Source organism: Buteo buteo, chromosome 10 (assembly GCF_964188355.1).
Source record: "Buteo buteo chromosome 10, bButBut1.hap1.1, whole genome shotgun sequence".
NCBI lineage: Eukaryota > Metazoa > Chordata > Aves > Accipitriformes > Accipitridae > Buteo > Buteo buteo.
Window position 1 is genome coordinate 4,451,289 of NC_134180.1, and position 23,912 is coordinate 4,475,200.

The window sequence follows — 23,912 nt, forward strand, 5'->3', positions numbered from 1 at the left end:
CTCTCACCCCCACCACAAAACCAAGCGAGTGAAAAACATTTGTTGCTTTGTTTTGAGTGAATACCATTAAAGCCTTCGGAGGCTCTGGTTTGACACATCCCTGCAAGAGAAAAAAGCCCACAGCTCAGCAAGATGTTATCGGGAGACGGGGAATTTATTAGAGACGGGGCCGGATGCACTGGTGCTGTCCAAGCCTGGCGTGGCCGGCCCGGCGAGTCGCTTCGGGTTAGCTCAAACATCTGGTGGGAGGCCGAAGAACTCGGATCTGGCGTTTCCTTCCCTCCTCCAGGTGTGGCGGGAGGGAAGGAAAAGGAGGCGCCGCAGCCCCGGCAGGGTGAAAAGCTGGGGCTGAGGGGCCTTTCTCTCACTCTTCCCCTGGTGCCTTTGGTTTCTCCCCAGGCTGCTGTCCCTCTGCCCAAGCAGGGTTTATGTGGGCACTGGAGAGCCAGCGTCCCAGGAGCAGCCGGCAGCACTGCTGAGAGCTGCCTCTCAGCATCCTTCATCCCTTCCATCTTTCCAGCTCTCCCTTCAGCATCCTTTGTCCTCCCAGCCACTCCTCTGTCCCTTCCACTGTCCCTGTTGTCCTCTCTGCATCTTCTTTCCTTCTGACCATCCGTCTGCCCTTCCAACTGTCCCTCCTGTACCCTCTACTGCTCCAGGCTCAATCACCCATCTATTCTGATGGGGGTTATTTGTCCTGCATGGGAAGGTTCAGACCCCTTCACCCAGCTATGGAGGTCTAATTCAGCGTCCACATTAAGCTTCTAACCTAGACCGTTGTTACAGGAGCGCAGAGACACAGGCAGGGCAGGACTGCTCTTGTCCTAAGGGAGTTGGGATGAAGTCACTACTTCAAGGGTATCCATCAGTTACCAAGGAGAGAGTTCAGCCCTACATGTAGGCACCTAAAATGAGGTGACACAAATCCTATACTGGCTGGAGGCACTCTGTCACTCTCATGATGCTCATGTCCCACTTGTATCCTCTTCCCCATCTTTCACAGCAGGGGCAGATGGGGCTCTCCATTTCAGTAGGATGCCCGATGCTCCACGACTCTGGGGTGGGTTCCCACACAGGCCCAACACTGCTGTACACACTACGCCATTGACTTTTGGTGCACAAATACCCGTGGCTGCAAATTAAGCTCCTGGAGAGCACAACAAAGACTGAGGGAAGACACTGGAGGATGATAACTATCTCAACTGCAATAATCTGCATCACTGCAAGGGAACTGGCAAGTGGCCAGCATGAGGGACAGCCGCTGCCAGGCAGCTTGTAGGGGGGGAGCACATGGGAAGGAAGCCCTGGATGAACCACTTGGACAGAGATAGAGGAGAACTGCACAGAGGACACTCCCAATGAAGACAGCGCTGCCAGGGCCGGGCTCAGCCTTACCTGGTGATCAGCACTGCAGTGTCGTGGTTGGCTATGCCATTCTCGGGGATAGCATTCCCATTGCCATTCCTGTTCACAATGGATTTCTGCCATTTGCAGAAGCTGTCCAGGGATTTCCCGGCGTGGTGGTTAATCTCCAGTGTGGGCTGGAATGGAAGTAATATGACAGTGTGTTCCCAGGAAAGCTCTGATACGAAGGCACTGCCTATTCCCATGGCAGCAGAACACTGACTCCAGTCCAGATGCCCCCACCTTTTCATGGAGGCCATGGGAAAGGAAGACTTTAGGAGGACTAAAGCTACTTAAACCTCCCTAAAGCCACCTTACCACAGAAACAGTCCTCAGAGTCCCAGAGGTCTCCTCAACCCATAGCCTGAACCCAGTCCCCAGCTGCCACTGAGAGGATGTGGTACATGAAGGAGACTGCACTGGGGGGACCTCTTGGGGGTGACATCCAAGGGGAACACACAGACCCGCAAAGGAAGCACAAACACAGGACAGAAGCGGCTCAGCAAAGCCCACCTTACCTGATCCTCGGTGAGGAGGATCAGCCGGGTCACCAGGATATTGACAATATTGCCCAGACTCGAGTCCTGGAAAAGTTTGGCAACCTGACCTCCAAGAAACAAGAAAAGACGAGTCTTAAAAATGAGCTCACTGGCTGGGTGACAGTGCAATCGGTGGGTGAGCTGGCATGTGCTGGGCACCTGGTGGAGGGAGACAGGGCTGCTCCGTCAGCGTGGGCTGCAGGGTCTGAACACCATTTTTTTAGAAAGCAGAAATGGGTATGGGACTCCACGTTACCACTTGGATTGCAGAGCCTCCTAAACCATGTTCAGACCTCAGTGGCTCCTTCTGGGGAGATTCAAGCAGTGAAGCTGACATCCCACAGCACCTGGTCCTTGCCTGGAGCTCAGGTGGGGAAGCCCACAGTCCTGGCATTACGCAGCCACAAGGATGAAGCTTTGCTGACTGCCCATCAGCAGGGGATGACACAGCATCTCTCAGAAATCTGCCACCACATGATGGGTATTTTAGAGCAGATGAAACAGTTAGAAACAGTATTGTTTTAAAATCTGGCATCTGCTTTAGAAATGCAAACAGAGTAAGCCATGAAAAGAGATCCTGCAGAGGACAGGACAAAGAACCATCACAGAGGGGCTTTCAGCGGTTTGATGGATAACTTCCAAGCCTATCTCACCTCACAGGAGGATTCAGCATGGCCAATTCAGGCTGTTAATGCATCTAGTCTGGTATCCTGCCGCCAGCAATGACCCAAATCTGATGCTGCAGAGGAAGCTCCTCTGCAGTAACCCAGAGACACAGGCAGCATGGTATGGAAGAACGAGGGTATTTCTCCCTACCTCTCATGCTGATCAGCCCCCAGGCGTGAGAGCTCACTGTCCTTATGCTTTCCCATGTGTTTCTCAGCTTGGCTGGCCCTATTTGCAATGCTAATTTGAGATGAGAGATGCTGTTCAAAGAAAGGGCTTTGTTCTCCCAGTCCAGATCTGGCCTGTAGCATGGTCAGACAGGCCAGAGTTTACCTCTCCTACAGTGCCTCCCCTATACAACAGAGAGTCCCTGCAGGCTCCAGAGTATCACTGCTCATGAGCAGCAGCAGCATGTCAGGATTTTTGACCCAAACATCTTGCTCTGGGGATGGGGAGAAGCCACTGCCATCCTGGAACAGATCTGATTTCCCCACTGCGTTCCCATCCCTCTTGTCTTCTTGCAGGAAAAGCACATGGCACCCTCTGCCAAACCCAGACATTCGGGCTGACGAACAGGATTTATTCCTGCTTGCTCTCTGCTGCTGGATGTGTGAGCCCCTGGGGTCCCCCAAGGTTCATGATGTGGTTATAACACTTACAATATTCATGATGGCCAGGATGTACTGCTCTATGTCCCGCCGCCCGTGGTACCCCACCATCATTTTGTCAGCTACCACCAGGGTCTCAACGTAGCGCTCTGTGCTGACAGATCTCTTCAGGGGCAGCTGGCCTCGCTGGCTGTGGTTGCCCGATGGCTTGAGAGGGGAAGGCTTCAGCGTCCGCAGCCACCAGTGTCTCCCTTTCCAGGGCTTCTCATCTGAGGAGGGAAAGAGATTTTTCTGTTGTTCTCCAGCAGCAATTCAGCAGCACACAGAGGTGAGGGGTGCACAGTATGAGCTTGGTTTCAGGGAAGGAAAGGCTATTGCGAGGCTCTTTATGCACCTCGTGCAGACCCAGCAAATGCCCCCACTGCCATCGGCTGGATCTGCTGAGCTCTTCCTACTGCAGCTCAGGGCTGGCTCTGTGCTCCTGTCGGCCCTGCTGGCATCCTGCCTGCCCTCCTGCCCAGTTGCTGCCCACAGAGGTGTGCGCCCGTCCTGCTGCGTCAGCCCCACACAACACTTCACTGCCTCCATGCTGCAAGGCCCTGCCCTCGCCTCTGTCACAGGGAAGAGCAGTGTGGATTTAGAAACTACACAGACATAATCTGAAAATAAAGCCATTGCAGATCATTTCCTCTTTCCTTTTCCTGCCAGGACCTGAATTTAGGACTTGGCTTTTCCTCCACAGAAATGGCTGCAGCCTCCAAAGCAGCAGCAGGTTTGTAGGACTTTGCTCCAGGCTTCAAGTGCTACTGACCTGACCCTAGAGATGTCCCCAGCAGGGCCACCAGCTCCAAACCCACGGCCTGGAGACCACCACAGGGTAGGAGACCTGACTGGGAGATTACAACCACTCTCCTGCCCTGTCAAGAGAACCGGCTGAATCCCCCTCCTCTGCTCTGATGCTGAATCATCAAACATCCAGCAAGACTGCGAAGACGGGCAGATCACAGGCAGCCCCACAGCCTACCAGCTCCGGCCCCTCCGGCTGATCAGAGGGAGCTCGTGGGAGTGCTTGGGACCCAGCTGTGCTGGGCAGGTCGGGACAGGTCCAGCCTGCGGGGCGAGGGGACGGGGTGGCTTTGCCGGGGCTAGTTGCGCTGTGGTTGTTCTGAACTGTATTTGGCCTGTGGCTCCCACTGCATGGTCTTTGCTTTCCAAGAAGCAATTAGGAACTGGCTAACTTTTGTCTGGAAGCTGGGGAATGTGGCAAAAAGTCAGCAGAAGGGGAGTCTGCTGACGCTTGGTCCAACATGACTTTGGGAGCTGGGACGGAAGGAGCCAGGCCAGAGAAGCACAGGTTGACTTGAGAGATGCTGGCAGGTCTGGGGACACTCGGAGCCTGCTCAGAGCAGGCTGGCAGTGCCCCAGTGTCTCCAGAGGTTCCACTCCTTCCCAGCAGCGACTCCTCACCTGGTCAAGCATCACCACTGGGGCACTGGATGAACATCCTGAAGTGACACACAAACCTGCCAGGAGCAACTGGGAACAGCTCTGCTTCTGCTTCCACAAACCCTAATCCATAAAATGCGAGCTGGCCCCTCTGCAGGGATGGCATCTCCTCTCATCCTTACGGAGCCAGGGGAAGCCTCTGTAAACTGACGGAGCAGCATTCTGTGTACATGCAACATTTTGGGTAGATGGAGAAACTTTGCATATTCACAAGGGAAAGGGATTTCAGCTAGGCTCTGGGACGCAGACTGACTGCTAGCAAGGATGAGTAGGGCACAGGCACGTGAGCAGAGGCCAGTGCAGACCTGTGTGAGTCCTTTAGGAGGTCAAGGCTTGTAAGCATAGAAATGGGGTAGATGTGCAACTGTCATCCTCTGTAAACATCTCCCAGAGCCCACTGTGACTAACTAGATCCCACATCCCACCCTACAAGGCATCTTTCCGCCTGGTCTCTAACAGCAGCATATATATCTCCATGTGGACACAATCTTCAGTGACTAAAACCCAAAGACAAGTCTCTGCTGAGCATGCATAAGCTACGATTTCTCAATACCTTGTAAATTGGCCAAATCTGGGAGGATTTTTCTTAAGAACAATAAGACACAGCTTTTTCTTTTCTATTCCGTGCTCTATTTCCAAATTTAAAAGCCTTGCTGCGAAGAAGAGAGTACAAGAACTTTCCAAAGACCAGGCCACCAGAAATCCTTAACATGGGTAAAAGTAAATACAGAAAATTTTCTTGAATGCAGGAGATAAATTTGGTTCTTTGCCATATAGAGCAGTGTGGACCTTCAAAGCCTGGTCTACTGGGACTTTACCAGCCTGCCCTGGGATGGATTGAGGATGTGTTGGTGGGTACAGATACCTAGCACGCCACAGGCTGCATCCATGTGTGGGTACTGGAGAGACGATCGCTTGTACACGACGTGGGGGCTGCCCTTGCCCTCGCTGCCTGTGCTGACGTTGGCTCCTGGGCTCAGCGGTTCAATGAAATATTCCTCCTCATCTGCGACGATCACCCCATGCTGCAGGAGGAAAGAGACAGAAGGCAATAAAAGAGGTGGAGAGAGAACTGGGTGACATACTGGTGGCTTCTCATAATGAGCTTTTTGATGATTAACCACTGAATTTCTGGGGACTGACAAATACTTTCGAGAATGTGAAAGAATCCTTCACTTACGCACAAATACTGAACTGTATGAACCTACAGACCAGAGAAAACCGAGACAGATGGTGGTAGATGCCTTCGGACATCTGTGTTCACCAAAGTCCTCTGGAAATCACAGTCTTTCCTTGCAAAATTATGAATGAGTTATTTCCTATTCCACCCACTCAGTCTAATTGAAAGCTGTCTGTGGGATCTTAAATACCATACCTTCAAATAGCAGCACAACTCAGCAGTGAGATCTACCTCGTATGCTTTTCGACCTTGCCAAAGAACCTTTGAAAGCAGCTCAGGACCATTATCACCAGCTGGGAAACTCAGGTACAGAGCTGCAGGGAAGTGTAGATGCTCAGAGGCTTTTGAGAAACACACTGAATCTTTAAAAATCTGAAGTCTGATTAGCAGTGAGGTAACCAGCAGGAGCCACAACCTTTCTCTGCAGCCAGAAACCTGGGTTGTGCCCTACAGGCACCACTCCCCCTTTTACACCTCTGACTGGCCACCTCAGTCAGGTGATCTTGTTTCTGCTCCCTTATTTGTTTTTTGTTGTTCTCCCTTATTTTATTCTTTGAATGAATCTCAGCTGTGAGCCCAGACTTTGCTCTCTGTGAGTGGACCCACTTGTGAGACAGTGATGCCTGGGCAGGGGCAGAACCCAGCAGGATGAGCAGCCAAATCCACCAGGTGCTTGCAAGACCTCTCCGCTGCAGCTGATCTTATCCTCACGGCAAGGATACCTTCTACCTAAAAGGTCTGAGCAACCTAAAAAGTTTCTCGCAGCCCAACATGATTCAAGTAGAAACTCCATTGCTGTAACAATTCCTGGCACTGAATCTCACCTAACTCCAAGAAACGTGGGCGTGCTATCAGCTGAACGTTACCAGCAAGCAACCAAGGCACAGAAACATTCCTGGCATTGCTCAAGCAGGACAAGAAGTATCCCAAAAGTCTAAAACCCATGTTACCTGGCTGTCCTCCCACTCCCTGTGTGCAAGCATAGTTCTGGGTGCAGCAGCACCCCTGTCCTGCCACCAGCTCTGCACCGGTGTTGTCTTTTGGACATCACAGCACTTTACCAGCTCCCCTCTATGCAAGAAGGACGGAAGCCCCGATCTGCCAGGACAAGGAGTGGGGAAGCAGGTCTCTGTAAAACATCTTGAGGTCCTTGCATGGAAGGCACCACCTGCATAACTACATTATTGCTGGGCTTTCGTGGAGGAGAGCCTCTCTGGGGTGAACGCTGCCTCCATAATAGGTCTCTCCTCCTCTCCCTCCCTGCCATGAAAGCTGAATCGGGGCAGTGTGTGCACAGCGAAGTCCCCATCTCCAGAGTGCCGGGGGATTTCCTCCTGCACCAGGCTCTGTTGCTCTTGGCTCAGCTCCACCTTTTCAAACACAAGCGAGGTACTGTGAGGTTAGCCTGGCGAAGGCTCCGGCGGAAAGCCGAGTGTCGGCCTGCGAAGCCAGCTGGCTGCCGGCTTTGTGGGATGGGGAGAAGGAGGTCACCACCGGCTTGGGGCAGAGCAGCAGGAGGGGAAAGCACGTCCTGCCTGAAAACCATGTACCACTAGAAAAGGGCAGTTCTTACTTAAACCTGGAGCCTCTGCAGAGCATGAGAGGCAGGAGGCTCCACCGCCGGCCTGGCATCCTTTGGAAATGAAGCTCGACCATCACAGGAGTCTGAAAACTGCCCCATTGCTGACCCCAAAGACCGAGCTCTGAGGTCCGGGTGCTGGACGTGACACAAGCCTGTTGAAAGGGGGCGGTGAGAAGCCCTTAGAGAGATCCCTGTGGTTTGTGGGGGAGCTAAACTGGATATCCTGTCTATGATTCACCCAGGTCATCTGCAGAGCAGGGATGGTTTATGCTATTAGCTTATAACCACACTTAAGAAAAGCACAGCCACATACTGCAATTCAGCAATTCCACCTCCTCGTACATACACATAAGCAGCTCAATGTTAGCCTCAGCAGCGGGGCCATCTGCCTTGCTCCAAGCATTCAATGTTCATGCTGACTTCAGGAGGGCTTTTCAGGTGAAAGCACAATTTCAGCACAGACACACAGAGTTGAAAACCTGGCCTTTAAACTGTACTTTGATGATCTCTGACACAGGAGGTAAGGAGTGGCATTTCTCTCCTAAAGTTGCTTTCTCCTCGCTGTGATTTTTTTGATGGCAGGACAAGGGTCCTTGGGATCTCATGCAGCCATTGGGATGAAACATGGCTTTGCTTAAGACAGGGATTTCAGCTCCTGGCCAGGCTGAGGCAAAGCTGCCCGGGCTGCTCCCTGCAGGCTCCAGCTGCTTCGTGCTTGGCCCTGCTGGCGGCTCACGGCTCTGCGTGTTTTGGAAAATGGACCATTTTGCCCTTTGATCCAACAACTTAAGCCTGGGTGACTTTCCCCCCAGCTCAGCCTGAAGCTCAGCGGCGTGCCCTCCATGGGAGATGCGTGAGGTGAGCCATGCTGCCTGCCCGCCCTCAGGCTGGGGTGATGGTGCGTGTGGCTGGTAAGATGAGTCAATGGGAGCATGCCCAGATATTGGCAGTTCAAAGCTGGGGTGCTGTAAGGTGTGAGTTACGTCTTGGGCATTTGAAAACAAAGCAGTTTTACAGCGGTACACCTTCCAGACACAGAAATTGCTTAGGGATGTCAGCGTTTGAGGACAGGAGGACGGCTTGGGGCGTGTTACCTGTTTTCACAGCTTTGTGTTGGACACCTCTGTGGATGCACTCGTCCCTTTCCCTCCTCCTCATGCACAGCTCACCCCGTAAGCAGCGCCTGCTCCTTGCTTGTGCCCATTCAAGAACACAACACACAACTGCCTTTGCATCATCAGTGAGTCAGGTCTGCACAAACGTGGGTCACTGTGTGTAGTCCCCCCTTAGCACGTGTCAGCATGAACCTGAACCTTGAGACCTCAGCAACTGCAGACTCTCTTCTGTCCCTATCTGTCCCCTCCAAAGCAGACTGATGCCTGCCTGGAAGGGAGCGTGCTGTGGCTGAGGGATGGCATGAGCGTATCAGCTGTTACTGATCAACCAGAGCTCTGCAATGGGTCTTCTCTAGTGGTAAATACAGCCCCCACTCTGCCAGCTAAAAAGATGACAGACTCCTGTTGTCCAAATTCCTGACCCTATCATCCTCACTAACCCAGAAGACCTCCTCCTCTCTCCTTGCTGATGTCCGTAGCAATCAAGGGCAGAAGGACAGAGTTCAGGAAAAGGAGAGCTTGTTGGATGACCCTCCATCCCTCTTTGTGCCTGGCTGCATTTTCCTCCAGACAGCCCCTGGTATCTCTCCAGAGCTAACCACAGCCTGTGGACTAAATTATCCCAGTACAAGTGCTGCTGGGCCATTGCTTGCCCTGGACTTGCTGCCCTCTGAAGTGGGAAGGTGCCAGTTCCTTTCTGAGCCAGCAGCATCCAGCTCACCCTTCAGTGCTTTTGTGAACACCAGTAAATTGTCTAGGACTTCAGCAGAGTTCCCATATCTAAACAAAGGGCTAACTAGAGAACCAAGAGTTTATGCAGCTCTGATTTTTGGCTGTGATATAGAAACATTAGACTCTATGATATAATGAGTCAGATTCTCATTTCTGTTAATAACCCACAGCACTGTTCTGGCAGTGTAATTTAGCAATAAATCAAATATGAATTCATTCCCGTTTGGAAGCTCTTCCACCCTGCCAGAATACTGCTAAGAGGTGGGGCCGTAGCATAAATATGAAGCTGGCCTACAGAGTCTTTTCCTACATGTTACCCCTCCAAGGGAGCCATCATCCTTGGGATTCGCTAACAGGGTATGTTTGCTCCGTCCCTCCATCTGGCAGGTCATGAAATGTGCTTTGTGAGCCAGAAATATCAGAAAATCACAGAAAAATAAGGATGGAAGTCCTTAGTCTATTCCCAGTGCTGGAAGAGCTAATGAATCATACCTGGAGTATTTCTGAGAGGCATCTGTCTGGCCTATTCTTAAAGATCTCCAGTGACGTAGGGGCCACGTACTCTCCAAGCAATCTATAGTGCAGAGCTCAGCTATCCTTACCACTAATGTCTACCATTAAGCTTTCTTGCTGATATTTAAGACCATGATGTCTAGTCCTAGCTGTTAGGACATGCAAAGTCAATCATTCCCACCCTCTTTGCAGTAGCCTTGCTGGTTTTGAGGAATGCCATCTTGCCGCTCTTGATGTTCTCTTTTTCATATAGAAAAAATGATTATTTCAGGTTTTCCCCCAGAAGTCACATTTTTAGCTCCTGAAATCTGGACAGAAGTGACTGGGAACCCCAAGAATGTATCTGCAGTTGTAAGGATCTGAATGCATTTTTGACATTCCCAGTTGTGCTGTGAAATTCCTGCCCTCCTGCACTTCTTCCTCACTAGCACGTGAAACATACCTTTTTCTGTTGCTGTTGGAAGTGGAGGGGAGAGTTATGTGAGAGCCAGAATAATGGTCTAGAGTCTGGATTATCCCATTGCAATTAAAATCAATGGAAAAATGCCCACTGACTTTGGTAGAAACTAGACTACAAGCGAAACATGGATCAGGAACCCCTACTGATGTAATGAAGGGATGTGGCTTTCTTCACCCTCAGCTGATGCCGGTGTGCAATACTCTAGCTTGACACCAACCCCATGCCTTTCCCACCACCACCTGCTGGAGCCAGGTGCTGGGACCCAAACTGGGTTGCACTTCTACAGCAAAGATCAAAGAGGCTGCAATCAGCTCTGCTTTATGGGCAGCTCTAGTTGTTAGTATTGCCCTTGGCTGGGCAAAATACAGAGACTCACCAGTCCATTGCAGTTGCTGATGGCGACCTTTGAGTTCAGGTACTGATCCTGCAAGTGGCCCGCATAGTGGCAGTCTTCGTGGAAATCGTGTTGCCAGTCCACGCCATCTCGCTTCCAGTATTCAACAGTGAAGTGCTCAGCCAGTAGGTTGGAGTGCAGTGTCAGGTTGAGGAGGAACTGGGTTCGGTGGGCAGAGACTTTGTAGAAAACCTGTTGCTCAGATGGCTCGTAGGGCAAGGAGCCCAGACTGCGCCGAGGACGTTGCTTCAGCTGGCTTCTCACGTCAAAGGTGAGGAAATCCCCGTTTTGGTCCACTTGGATGGGGAATGCAATTTCATAGTGATCGAGACTGGAGAGGAACTCCTCTGGGGAGGGAAAGCAAACATAGGAGGAATGACATTCTGCAAAGAGAGTCAGAGTAAAACACCCAGCGACTTCAGCATGGAGCCAGCTGCACCTGAGCATAACTGAGCCGCAGCCAGCGCAAGGTGGAGGGACAGGGTCCTGACACAGAGGGTCTGCTCTGTCCAGGCTGCAGGACCTTTAAGGTATTCCAAATAGTCTTCAGCATACACAGCCTTGGGGTATCAATAGGCCTTGAGCCTATGGAGCATAATCTTCTTCCTCTGCAGGTGATGGGAGAGAAACACACTGGTCCAAGAGGCCATTCAGGCAGGACACCCAAATTCTGGCTCTGGACCTGGACTATCCCCCATCTCTTCATCTCCCCTGGGCAGAGGGACTCAAGGTCATGCAGAGTCACACTCTGTGGTTTGGAGGGTTATTTTAACCTGGACCCTTTCAGTAACAAAGCTAGCAATAAGTTCTCTTCAAAATGAGCCAGAACAAGCCTTGGGGTGGCAACATCTCAGGAGAAGACAGTCTTGCTAAGGAACTGTGGGGTTCTTCAGAACATCTACAGCTGCCACGTGGACCTGCTAACTCTGCTTTGATAACTTGCATAATAACAGCACCATACCAGCCTCCCTGATCACAGCAGCATTAGTGCATTAGGTACTGGGTACCCTCCTAAGAGTCACAAAGACAATGTCCTTGCCATACCCACCTTGCAATCAAAATAAAAAAGAGGGTAATGAGAATTGCCCAGCTGTGCTGAAAAGGCAGCAAGAAAAGAAGTCAGACATCCCGATTCCCCAGCCAGGTCTCTATCTATGACACCATCCTGCCTTCCCAGCTCACCAGCTTGGTGCTCTTTATCATATCAGCCTGGCTTAGCACCTTCTCTTGGGGCACTTGAGTCTTTGAGCCTGTCTCGTACCACTTAGGAAATGTGCTCTGACAAGGTCACTGTCCAAAACGTCTGCCTGCACTCACACGGTAACGCAACACTTTTGGCTGTCAAAGAAATTGGCACTCTGCAACCTCAACAGAAATTTCTCATTTTCCAAGCAAAATGTCACAGGGACTGCCAGATTGGATCTGACTGGAGGTCTAGCTGTCTCTTACAGCCCTCAGTACCAGAGGCTTCAGCAGAGGATGTAAAAAATCATGCCCTGGACAGAAGAGCTCCCCCCATCACAGGGTGTTCTTCTGAACCCCTCATGGCTGGAGGTTCATGGAGTGGGAGAGGATTTGCCCTCTTTTCACTCTGGAAGATTCTTACTGTGCTTTCTGCATCCTATTTGTAGTTGTTTCCTAAGCAAACAGGAGGGGCCAGGCTGCTCCAGGGTGGCTGCATTTTGCCTGGCTCCACAGCACCCATCTTCAAAGCCTTCCCAGCCATCATAAATTTGGACTCCAAATTACACTTTTACCACATGGCAGCACCGGAAAGTTTCCTTTTCCTCTAGTGTGTTTTCCAGTGTGGGAGCCTGACAGAGTGGTTTCCTTGGCCACCGGTAATGGGACAGTCCTTCCCACCAGCTGGGTTTAGGGGTTAGCTCCCATCCTTCCAAACCATAAGCACTTCTGGCACCTTTCCCTTGCCTCGACAAGCCAGAAGTAATTATTAGTTTTTTTAACTTCCTGTGCTCCAGCTTCTCCTGCATCACACCGCCTCACGTGTGATGCAGCCGGGCAAACAAGAGTGACTATTTGCACTTAAGCAATGACCTCAGGCTTGGAAAAATTTGCTATCGGAAGTGTCTTGTTTTTCTTTTTCCCTCTCTGCAGTCCACGTGGGCTTGCAAAATAGTGAATTGGAAGGAGGTTTGTGCACACAGTGGCTAGAAAAGGCCTGGGACCCTGGGCTGCAGTCTCTGATCCTAACCTGCAAGGTATGTCCAGGAGGAAAAAAAAGTGTTCAGAGTCTGGGGGTGAGGCTGTGTGTGAGAACCTACTTTTGCTGTAGCGTTGGTCATGGTGCATCCTCTCAGGGATGGCACCCTGGAAACTGAGGCACAGGAAGAAAGATCTAAGAGCAGTCCCCTGCATCACATGAGTGTTTTAGGAAGTGATGCTTTAGAGTGGGGATGCCACAAATGGAAAAAATAATGAAGACAGACTTTCAACACAAGGAAGAAGCCAGTGTCCTTGTCCAGTATTACAGCTGGCTCCTTCCTCTCCTCTAAAAACGTAAAATATTATATTAAGCTGTAAGAGATCAGGGTCTCTTTTACTCCCTAACCCTGTGTACTCTACCCAACATCACGGATGTTCCCTAATTCCTCATGTGCTCATCCCCATACCTGCCTTGGTCATGCTCCCCATATTACAGACCATACCAGGAGCTCCCAACAGCAAAAGCGGCACTGTTTGGCCCTTCCTTTCAGAAAAGCCATCATGTACTGTCTGACCTCTCATCCACTTCACACTGTATTAATAGATCTTGGCCCAAAACGTGCAGTACTGCATCCACTGTATCACAAGGGTTTGCAATGGTGATAAGCAGCCTGGTGTTTCCAGAGAGCTGTCAAACTGCTTTGGAAGAGATGCTATAAAAAGCCTTTCTCCAGGAAAACCTGTCCATGGCTGTGTGGGACTCTGGCCACCCCTGAAGGACTATAAACCTCCTAGGAGAGGGTATGGGAGAAAGCCAGGAAGAAGGAGGGATGGGGTGTGGGGAGAGGTACCTCGCTACCCCATTTTTGGTGGAAAGGGAGCACACATCTACAGGGGCAGGGATGGCAGAGGAAGGGAAAGGCACAGGGGATGCAGAGGGGTAAGCCGAACAAAAAGAAGAAGAGAGGGAAGGTGAAAGTGGAGGAGGGAGGATTTTGTTCCCTCCTTGTATGTTCACCATGCCTCTCTCCTTACAGAGCTGCTTAAAGGATGAAAAGGAAGCAGATGTTTGCTCTGGTCTTGTCACCAGAGCAAAGAGGAGCCCTGGCTGCAGCCCAGACACGATTCCTAAGGGATGGCTGTAGAAAACGCTCTGGGATCCCATGGCTTCAGGCTGCCCTGGCATTGTGACAGTCTCACTACATCCTCCAAGGGTCCAGTGGTTTACATGTGAGCTGGGAGCACTGAGATTAGCCTCACCTAACGTTCTATAAAACAGGGAATGTCTAATCTATCCCTACAGTCAAACTAAGGTACTAGCAGAAAATTTCCTTTTGATTAAAAACCATTGAGCAATCGTGAGCATGTGCTGAATACTTGGTCAATTGTTTCAGCTGCTGTTCCCTGCACTGTTCAAAACTGCAGCCTGAGTGTACCCATTACATCTGAATCTCGTTACATCTTTGCTGGCTTGAAGAAGCCTTCAATGCTAGGCTGCTATTTCCCACAAAGATAATTACAGCTTATGACTATGATAAGTTAATGGTTTTCCTGCATAAAACAAATACACTGATCTGAGTCGTGCACATAGGGCACGTGAATCCTGCTCTGCTGCTAACTGGAGCAAGTCACTTGGTCAAAATCAGTGGGTTGTTGAAAACACTGGTCTTTATTCTCCATGCCTCCAACTGCTAAGAGGAGATAACAGCATTTCACCCTCTTGAAAGGGTGTTGTGAGGATTATGTACTTACTATCTCAGTAGCGTGTTGAAAAGAAGTGTTGAGTAAACTCAATAGCCTGACGCCAACTGTTCCGGATGCAGGGAGCCTAAAAAAGCGCTCTGACAGCAAGAGAGGCCCATGGGGCAGCCTGACCCTTGGGACTGGACAGGGACTGGGGAAGGGACAGGCTTCAGTCCCCAGCTTGGAGCTCCCTTGGCACCACACTCCCAGCAACATCACAGGCTGAGATTCATCCCCCAGACCTGGTTAGGGGAAGCCAGCATCTAGGAGAGCATAAATGCATTAACTGTAATTTCAGTGAGCCCTTGGGTTTAGATCAAGGTGTATCAGCAAACGGTGCGGGGACTCGTCAGCGAGGGAGGATTTGAGCTGCTGTGAGTCAGGATGGAGGCGATCTGGCAGCAAAGTCCCCATCAGAGCGTCGCTGCACTGTGAACGCAGTGCTGCAGATGGAGGGAGGTGTGAACTGACGGACGCGGGAGGCCCAGAACAGTCACCCGAGGCATTGCCAGAGACTTTGGCGAAAACGACCAGAAACTCTGTTTGTTTCAGATTCAAGAAAATCTGCCTGTGTAACCTTGCACGTTGCACAGCCTCTGCACAGCATGGAGCTCTGTGTCTGACTGCCTCTCGTTTCACCCAGCACAAGCTGCAGTATGGCAGTGCCCCATCTTTAGCAACGAGATGGTGCTCAGACCCAGGATGGCATGTGGCTTTCGGTTGACTTTCTTCCTCCTTCCAGTTCTGCTTCACGTGACAACCCACGGCCATCGTAACTACAGCCTGATGGCATTGCACTACTCAACAGCCTGGGTACATTGCCGACTTTGGTCCTGTTGCAATTAATCTGGACACACGTGGTATTTCAGGATTATGGCTGCGTAAGTAACTGCCAAGGTTTTAACACCTTGCACAGATAAATGTCTAACTTTGGAGGTCCTTTTTCTTACCTCTGGTGCCTGATGGGATGTTTGTATTGCCTCTTAAAAAATGGTCACAGAAGCAAATTAGTATTAAGCAATATAACTACCCTGTGTTACCTGCCCATGCTGTATTTGTACTCTAGGCTGGGTACAAGGCAGCCCACCTCACTTTCCAGTACCTTCACTCCTAGCCTGTAATAAAATAACATACAAAGGCACAAATCTATGTACAAGAGACCCACATTCTGCTTTCCTTGCAATCACTTGCACGCGTGGCTCTGCATTTGAACAGAAGACCATTAGAAACACATGGACATACAAGACAGGTACAAAGTGCTCATGCCTGAGCAGGTTTGAGCATTTACTAATGGTAGCGCTTACAGAAATGTGTGTGCAAACTAAAACTACTCCTCCAGCAGCACACGTCTGTCCAGATTCAGCTGTGTAGAGTATTTGTATGCTCCAGCAGAGACCTCCATCCCTGCACATGCAGAGGACTGCTTGCAAGCGCACCGGCTGGCTGCACACACACAACCCTCCTCGTAACAAAGCCTCTATTCATCCGAGGATGCGCCGCTCCACCCGAGTGGAAGGGGAGCTTCCTCTATTGCTACCACAACTCCTTTGCTTTCTAAGCCTGTACGTGGCTCTCATCCTACACAGACCCTACTGCTCTGAATTCTGCAAAAAGTCAAGGAGCGTAACATCTGAGAGCAAAACACATCCTTCCCTTGGAGGTCAACGGAAAACACCTGCAAATTCAGCAGGAGGAGCTCTGCTGCAGCACAGCAAGCAGAGCAGAGTTCGAGGTGTCTCCACCTACTCCTCAGCACAACATTACCCTAATACCTCCCCGGGGACCAGCGTTACAGTTTCTGCCAGCAGAGGCGGGTGGATCCAGCTCCCCTTCCCACTGCAATCCTTACCTTGTGACTGGAACGTGTAACCGGGAAAGTTGCACACAGCTGCAGTGAAGATGACAGTCCATGTGAGAAGCCTCCAAGCTATTGCCATGGTTAGCGATGCTTGTCTCAGTGCAGGGAGTATTGTGCCAGCTGAAAGGGCGCTGTCCCAACATGTCTCTCCCTCGGCCACCGCTTATGTAGAAACAGGAGTCCTCGGTCCCTCCGCAGGCATCCTCGGCCGCTCCGTGCTCTCCCCAAAGCAGCGAGGCCGACGGTGTCTTTGCAGTGTGCTGTGCCCAGGCCAGCGCAGTGGGGTCAGCATGGGCTAATTCGAAACACAGGCTCTCGGTGGCATCACCCCTGCGAAGGAAAGGGTGGGGATGAGTGAACGGGAGAGACGGGCAGAGGGGAAACAAAGCATGGAGGAGACAGACACGAGGGGGAAAATGGTGTGCAGGGTGAACAAGGAAAGCCCGATCTTAGAGAAGGGAAGAGTGAGATGGAAAGAAAGAAAAAGGGCAGAAAAGGACAAGAAGCGAATGCAAATGCAATTAACCACATCAGGTCACAGCATTGGAAAGCCACATTATCCTGCTACAGGGACACTGCACACCTGGGTGCTCTCTTAGGGCGAACTCTGCTCCCAGCACAGCCCCCGCACCTCTCTGACAGCAGCAGTAAAGGGCTGGTATATACCTTTTACTTGAGGAAAGGAGCTCAGAATAAATGGGAACCCTTTGTCCTGTGGCAACACCCACAAGGAAGTGCAGACCGAAGAGTGACCTGGTCTCAGTTACCTGATCTCTTAAAGGAGAGCACAAAATAAAAGCATTAGCAGGGTGGTAGTGAGCAGCAACCTATAAAGCCTCTCTACTCCAGTTTCCCTGGCTTTAAAATACAATTTAATGACTGTCACTGCACTGAGAGAAGAGCACTTGCTCTCAGTGTATTGGCTAAACCTAAAAAAGTGATTGAAAACAAAGGACCCATTCAGTGAACTCACCCTTACCCTCAGCTCTATCCACAAATGGATCGTGAGATTCCAATTGTATTTGTTATTTAAAATGATTTGCTAATTGCTTCAGTGAAAGATTTTTGGCTTGCAGATAATTTCCACTCAGTCTGAGGCAATTATACAAAACTCACATAGTGCTGGAGACTTGCATAAATCTTGCGGTTTTTGTTTCTATCCAGCGATTAGATGACGTATGCAATGAATATGGCACATACCTAACTACTGCCCGGAGAATCCCAAATACCTGAACAACCATACTCTGCTTGAGAACAGCCCCGCAGCAAAATGCAAATGTTCCTGCAAAGGCTACAGCTAAATACATACTGAAGTCTGACTTCAGACCGGTGATGCAGCTACAACTTGCAGAGCAGCAGACAGTGCTGGAGCACAGCAGGGACCGGCAGGACAGATGATCCTGAGCTCCTGGGAAGATAAGGCTCGGCTGGAGATGGGAGGATTGTGCTCTTTGCAAAGGTGTCAATAGCCATGGCATGTGTGTGGTCCTCATCCCAGTAAGAAAACACTTGGAATAACGTCATTAACCCTTGCCTCGCTCTGCTCTTGTGTGCTTTAAATAGCAAAGACTAACTACTGGCTAGAGTGCAGGGCAAGAGAGCCTGGTCCCTCCTCGGGTCTGCCACACTTCGCTTCACCTTGTGTCCTCAGGGGAGTCTGCAATTTATTTCTACTTCTGTTTTCCCATCTCTCTATGCAGTCAAAGCTATTTGTGCTGCAGGGGCTTGGAATAATACCCCTCACATGCCAGAGACTAAATAGGTATGGTACAAGAAGAAATCAGAGAGATTATTCCTGCCCCAATAATTAATCTAAATAAGTTAATGATTTTTCCCTACTAGACAGAAACGTTGGGAGGAATAACGATGCATCTTTAAACCACAATTTGGAGTTCCATATTTTAAATGTTAAGATTTTTAACTGTTTATTTACAGTTTAAAAAGGCCAAAGACCACCAGTGAGGCCTTGGGCTGGTCTCCCCAGTCACATTTGGTGCCACTTGCCAGGTCGGTTTCTGCAAAGCCCAGATATAACATCCACGGTGGCAGCCTCGAAGAATGCTCATGCTATCAGTAACCATGAGAATAAACTGCCTAAATCTCGTCTCTGGCTGCTCCGCTCACCCATGACAGGTAAAGGGAAGCAGGCAGCGGAGGCAAGAGGGTTGGGCAGGAATTCTTCTGCCCTCTTCCACCATGACATGAGGATGCTGAGATCGGCACCGTGGGTCCATAAGTCAATATTCACCTGGTGAAAGCATCCTCTGTAGTGTCACTCCCCAGCTGTGGTGCAGAGAGGGCAGGGCCAGGGCCACAGCAACACACGGCCAAATGCCGTGGATGCTGGAAGCTGCTCGGTGCCCACTCCCCGCAGGGCTGTGGGAAGTGAACTGGAAAAGGGAGAAGGCGAAACGAAAGCTGGGCGTGCTGCGGCCCTCTCCTAAGTCAGCATTTTTCAGCATCTATTAAAGCTTGAGATTCCAGCTTTATATCCTGTCACGGCTCCAAGGTCTGCGGACAGAAAGCCGCTCAGCTGAAGTGTATTTTCTCCTGGGCTTCACACTACTAATTTTTCTTGTTTTCCAGCTGTGGAACCCGCTTCCTCAAGGCTGTCGTTATTTCCCGTCCTTCCTCCGCCTCTCCGCGACCCTGAGCCGCGGCAGTCGTGAATGGTGCCCTCGTCTCCCCTCTGCCCTTCCCCTTCTGTCCCAGTTCCTCGGCATCCCCCGGAACAGGGGCCGGGAGGGAACTGCAGGCGCCAAGACCCCGCAGCCCTGACCCTGGGGGAAGGAGGCACGTTTGGAGCAGCACAAGTCAGGAATTACAGCTGCAAAATTCCCGTAAGCTGGGCTGGGGGAAGGGCCCGGCTTCGATTGCTCCCCGCACACAGCAAGGAAAACATGGCCCCTTCCCAGCGGCGCTTCACTTCTGAGACCCCGACGAGCCCGTCTCTTGCGAGAGAAGGACCCGTAACAAGGAGGAGAGAGCTGGAGGAGCGCGGGCTCCACGGCTGCTTCGATACGTATAAAGTTTTCCATAACCTCACTTTTCAGATTTTGCTTTCCGAGTGGCAGCGACCGGCAGGCGCGGACAAGCCCGAGGAGCCCAGGCCCTCACGGGGCAGGGGGGCGGGCAGCGGGACGCCGAGGTCTCGCAGGCCGAGATGGAGGGGCCACGGGGAGGCCCGGGGCAGAGGGTGACCTCTCCGGTCTCGTGCCTCCCTCGCTTGGGCCGGTTCCGATTTGCTCCTTCCCGAGGAATTCGTTGTCCTTGGCAGGCTCCCCGCGAGCGGCTGACGCTCCCCGCTCCTCGCGCCAAGGTGGCTTTCGCCGCGTGAACCCGTGGGCCGGGCCGGGCCGCCCGCGTGAGGAGGCGGCGGCGGCGGCAGCGGCGGCGGCGGGGACGAGGGGAGCGGGGGGAACGATGGCACCCGAGCCGGTGGTGGCTTTGAGGGCACCTCTTCCCACGCCAAAAACACGCGAGAAGGCGGGGGGGTGGGGGGTGGGGGGTGGGGCTGGGGAGGGGGTTTAAGATTCAAGCTGGAATAAAGCAAAGAGAGAAGAGAAAAAAGAAAAACAGATGACAACTGTTACTAATTTCAACATCGGGGCTGCAGACAGAATTCCCTGAAAGCCCGGCTTTTTGGCCGGGGAGGCAGCTTTATGGGAAGGTAATAGGAAGCAGATGGGCTCTGCTCAGGGCCAAGAGGAAGGTTCAAGGTGCCTCCTAGTGCAGAGAAGAGGAATTTAACTGCTTTTAAAGATGCAGGGCCCGGCGGCTTCCAGGTTTCTCATCCAACTTTTGCAAATTATGAGCTCAGGTGTCCTTTTCCCTTTTTTGAGAGAGAAATAAATACAAACACAGATTTCTGCTTCCAGCTGTCCCCAGTGGGAGGAAATACTTGCAGTGCACCCCCCCCAGCCCCCGGCCCTTCTACCGACATCTTCCCAACATGCAGCAGCCGCACTGCTTCACCCCCAACAGCGTTTCTGGGCTGTGCTATTAGCAATCGCATTAACGAATGAATGAAAGTCACCAGCCCTCTCGGTTACTTCTTCTTTCTTCTGTAAAATGGGGTACCAGCACTTCCTAACCATGCCAGGGTTATCGCGATGCCACGTCCCACAGCTTGGCCAGCTTCAGCCCTGGCTCCCTCCTGACCCTACCAAGGGGCTGAGCAGCACTTCAGACCCCGCAGGAGGGCAGCTATGTGGCCTTCATGCGCAGCTCCTGCAAACACAGCACCATGGAGATTTCTGCTCCTCCATCCACTCCAACTTCAAATTGTCCTACCAGTTCAAAAGTTATCATCGGGGGGGGAAGAGCTGCAAACACACGGCTTGCTCCACAGGCCTTATTTTCTTTGGAAACCAAGCTAAATACAGTGGGGACTGCAAGGTGCTGGGATGTGTGGCTCACAGGCCATGGCAGTGCCATGGAGAGGCACTTGGCAGCTGCATCGCCAGACTTCTCAGACTTGCCCACCACCCACACGGACCCTCTACTCCATGCAGTGGGCTCCTACCTACCACTTGTTATCACAGCTGCCCACTGCGGCCATACAGCAAACCTCGCAGTGCCTGTAGCTCACAGATGGCAATCCTAAGGTTGCCATGTTTTCTGAAAACACAGCACCCTCCACACCTGCTGTCACTGCTTCGTGGAGGCCCACAAGTTTTGGCTGTAAACCCTTGGCTGAAATTTACTTCCCAAATACTGCCGCAAGGCAGAAGGATAACTAACTCCTCTGTGTGGTCTCTAGGGACTGTCCTGGTTTCAGCCCATGCTGCTCCGCTCAGGGGACACTCGGAAAACCACCGTGTGCCTGTCGCTGCCTGACCCACAGAGCTGGGTGCTGTTGGGGTCAGAGCAAGGGGACACCCAGACTACCAGCCCCATGTCTACCTCCCTGCAAGAGGAAGCACACAGAGGGGCTCACAAAAAGCACGAGGGCTGAGGACATCGTTTAATTGGGGACTGGAACGTCTTAAAAGCAAAAGCCCTGGTGAACTCTGCAAGGCAGTGACTGAAGGCAGCCCTGCCCAGGTCTCCAGAGACAACTCAGTGGCACCTTTGTGTGGTCAGCCTTGCAGAGAGCTGCACGTGCTGGTGGCCACCTCCAGCACCAAGGCATCCAGCATCCATCCAAAGGCAGCTAGCAGAAAACACAGATTCATATGGCTCTGGCAAGATATAAAAACCCCCCACACCAAAACTGGAGTCCTCAAGGAAAATTAGTTGTTTTCTTGCACTTTCAACCAAGCCCATCAAACATCAACTTCCATGCAGCCGACCTGCATGCCTAATTTAGCAAGCTTCTTGGTCTAGATCAGAGGAGCAGGCAATGTCGGCCAGTCACTACTGTAGCAAGAAATCAGAGCTCAGCACTTACAGCCAGGCACAGCCAGGGCCTGTTTGCAATTCACATCCAAAGGGGACATCTCCTTCCTCTCCCACTGCTGCACCCAGCTGCTCTCCGTACTGCCAGCTCTCCCATCTCCACCTGCACCTCTGGCCTCTCCTCGCCATCCGCAGGGGAAGAGGGAGACAAGGAAAGCCACCAACGCCACTCCTGGCTCCTTTCCTTGAAACTGCTCCTGAATCACATCTCACCACTTCTACCTCCCTCCTTCTCACCCCCTCCCCTCTGCACACCCCCAGGGTACGGCAAGAGGCAGGTCCCTCTCTCCGGGCGCTGGATTGCCAATGCAGCTGTGTGCTTGCTGCTGGCTGGGGGCTGCTGGCCCGCTGCGCTCCCCTGGGGCGGCGGGTGTTTCATGCGTGCGCAGTCACCACCCCAGCTCCCGGCAGGTTCCTGCATGTTCCCGAGGACAGAGTAAACAGTGCTGTTCCCCCCCACAATGCTGCACCTCCTGCGGCAGGGGGTGAGAGGCCAGGGGGGTGGTGAGCAAGAGGGTGGATGCAAAGCTTCCCGAGACCTTCCCGGGCTTTCAGCAGGAGACCGTCCTGATATTCCCGACAAAATATTTGGCTGGACTGCTAAGTTGAAAACATGCTGAGTTGCAGATGGCAGAAGTCTTTTTGCAGTCATCCTGCCAGCATGACAGGACTTCCACTGGGAAGTCATTTCTCAGCTCTGGAGTAGCATTATGGGTTAAACCCAGAAAAATCAGCAGCTCACTGCTAGGAGCATCAGCTGCAGAATGCGAAAAATGGGTTAAAGTCACAGGTCTGCAGAACTGAAAACAAGAGCTTGAACGTTAATCTGCTTTGCTGCTCCAAGCCTGGCCTCTCTGGGGGCACGGCAAGCAAAGAATTAGAAACACGTAGTTATCACTGTTCACCAGAAAACAGCAGCCTCCAGCCATGGGATGGTTACTGCCTACACTGCTCTACAGCAACCCTTTAGGATCCCCTCGCCATCCGTCTGGTTGCTCCTGTTATCAAGCCCACAGTGGAATAAGGACAAGGGCTTTTGCCTTTGCTTTTCCCTTTCTTGCTTGCATCCACCTGGCTGAGAGGGGACCTATGACACTCACTGCAGTCCACCTCGCTTGTAAGGGCTGTTTCATCTCACCCTAAGATTAGTTCTTTGCAGACACCCACACCAGCAACTGCGGGGTCAAATATAGAGTTTGCCCGGAGGAGAGATGCTGCTTTCACACTGTTAAAATAAGGTCCAACCCCATCCAAAGGTGCTCACCAGCAATGTGGGAAATCCAGACTGATGCTGCCAGTCTGAACCTGAGAGGTGAGGGGTCTAAGACCAGGTCTCTGTCCCACTGCCAGCACCCTGGTACCAGCCCAGGCAAGCAGGGGAGAACACCCTCGCTGCCCTTGGACCACCAGCTCCCTCTCACAGGCTAGCTGCTGCACTCCACACCGGGCCCTGCTGTGCTCTAGCCGGGCACACCCTCTATCCCTTTGTACAAGCAAGCTTCACAGGGGTTTGGGCTCACTCCAGTACTGTGTGGGAGTATTTTATTATTTTTTTTTAAAAGCACGAGAATTGTTTTACAGTCAAGTCTATTCAGTGCAATCTTAGTGAGGAAAGGACTGCATTGCCCCCTTGCTCCTCTCCAAAATTCAGCAGGATCTTTAATTTCACCAGCAAAGGGGCAAAAGAAACCCATGATAAAGCAAAGGCATATGAGTGGAGAGCTGGGAGCACCGACCTCTCTCTGACACCAACTGCTTTGCTTTCTGGAAATACTATCTCTCTGTTACATAAGGATCTGGCCCTATCTGGAAAGCTGGGGTCATTGCATTTCTCCAAGTGTGGTAAAATGCTTGGAGGTCCTCAACAGGAAAGCATAAGAGAAGTGCCAGCTCATATCATCATCAGGGAGGGGTGTTCGGCACGGGGCAGTGCGAGGCCCGGGGCTGAGCCCAAATTTAGCTGCTAGACCAGTCAACTTCAGCCTGATGTAAGGTGGCTACTGAGCAACCCAGTGCTCCCAGCGTTGGACTTCTTTTGCTTTAAGGAGA

General features: G+C 51.7%; 1 protein-coding gene across 1 annotated transcript in view; it reads right to left on the reverse strand.

Moving 5' to 3' along the window:
• The window catches only part of ADAMTS10 (ADAM metallopeptidase with thrombospondin type 1 motif 10), a 59,829-nt gene that overhangs the window by 29,829 nt on the left and 6,088 nt on the right, over positions 1-23,912 (reverse strand). Inside the window, exons 2-7 of the mRNA XM_075038139.1 lie at positions 16,455-16,793; positions 10,682-11,046; positions 5,589-5,748; positions 3,269-3,486; positions 1,923-2,006; positions 1,396-1,541 (exon numbers count right to left, since the gene is read on the reverse strand). Of these exons, the coding sequence (XP_074894240.1) occupies positions 1,396-1,541; positions 1,923-2,006; positions 3,269-3,486; positions 5,589-5,748; positions 10,682-11,046; positions 16,455-16,542 (1,061 nt within the window). The 5' untranslated portion in view covers positions 16,543-16,793. The remainder of the gene's footprint in view (positions 1-1,395; positions 1,542-1,922; positions 2,007-3,268; positions 3,487-5,588; positions 5,749-10,681; positions 11,047-16,454; positions 16,794-23,912) is intronic.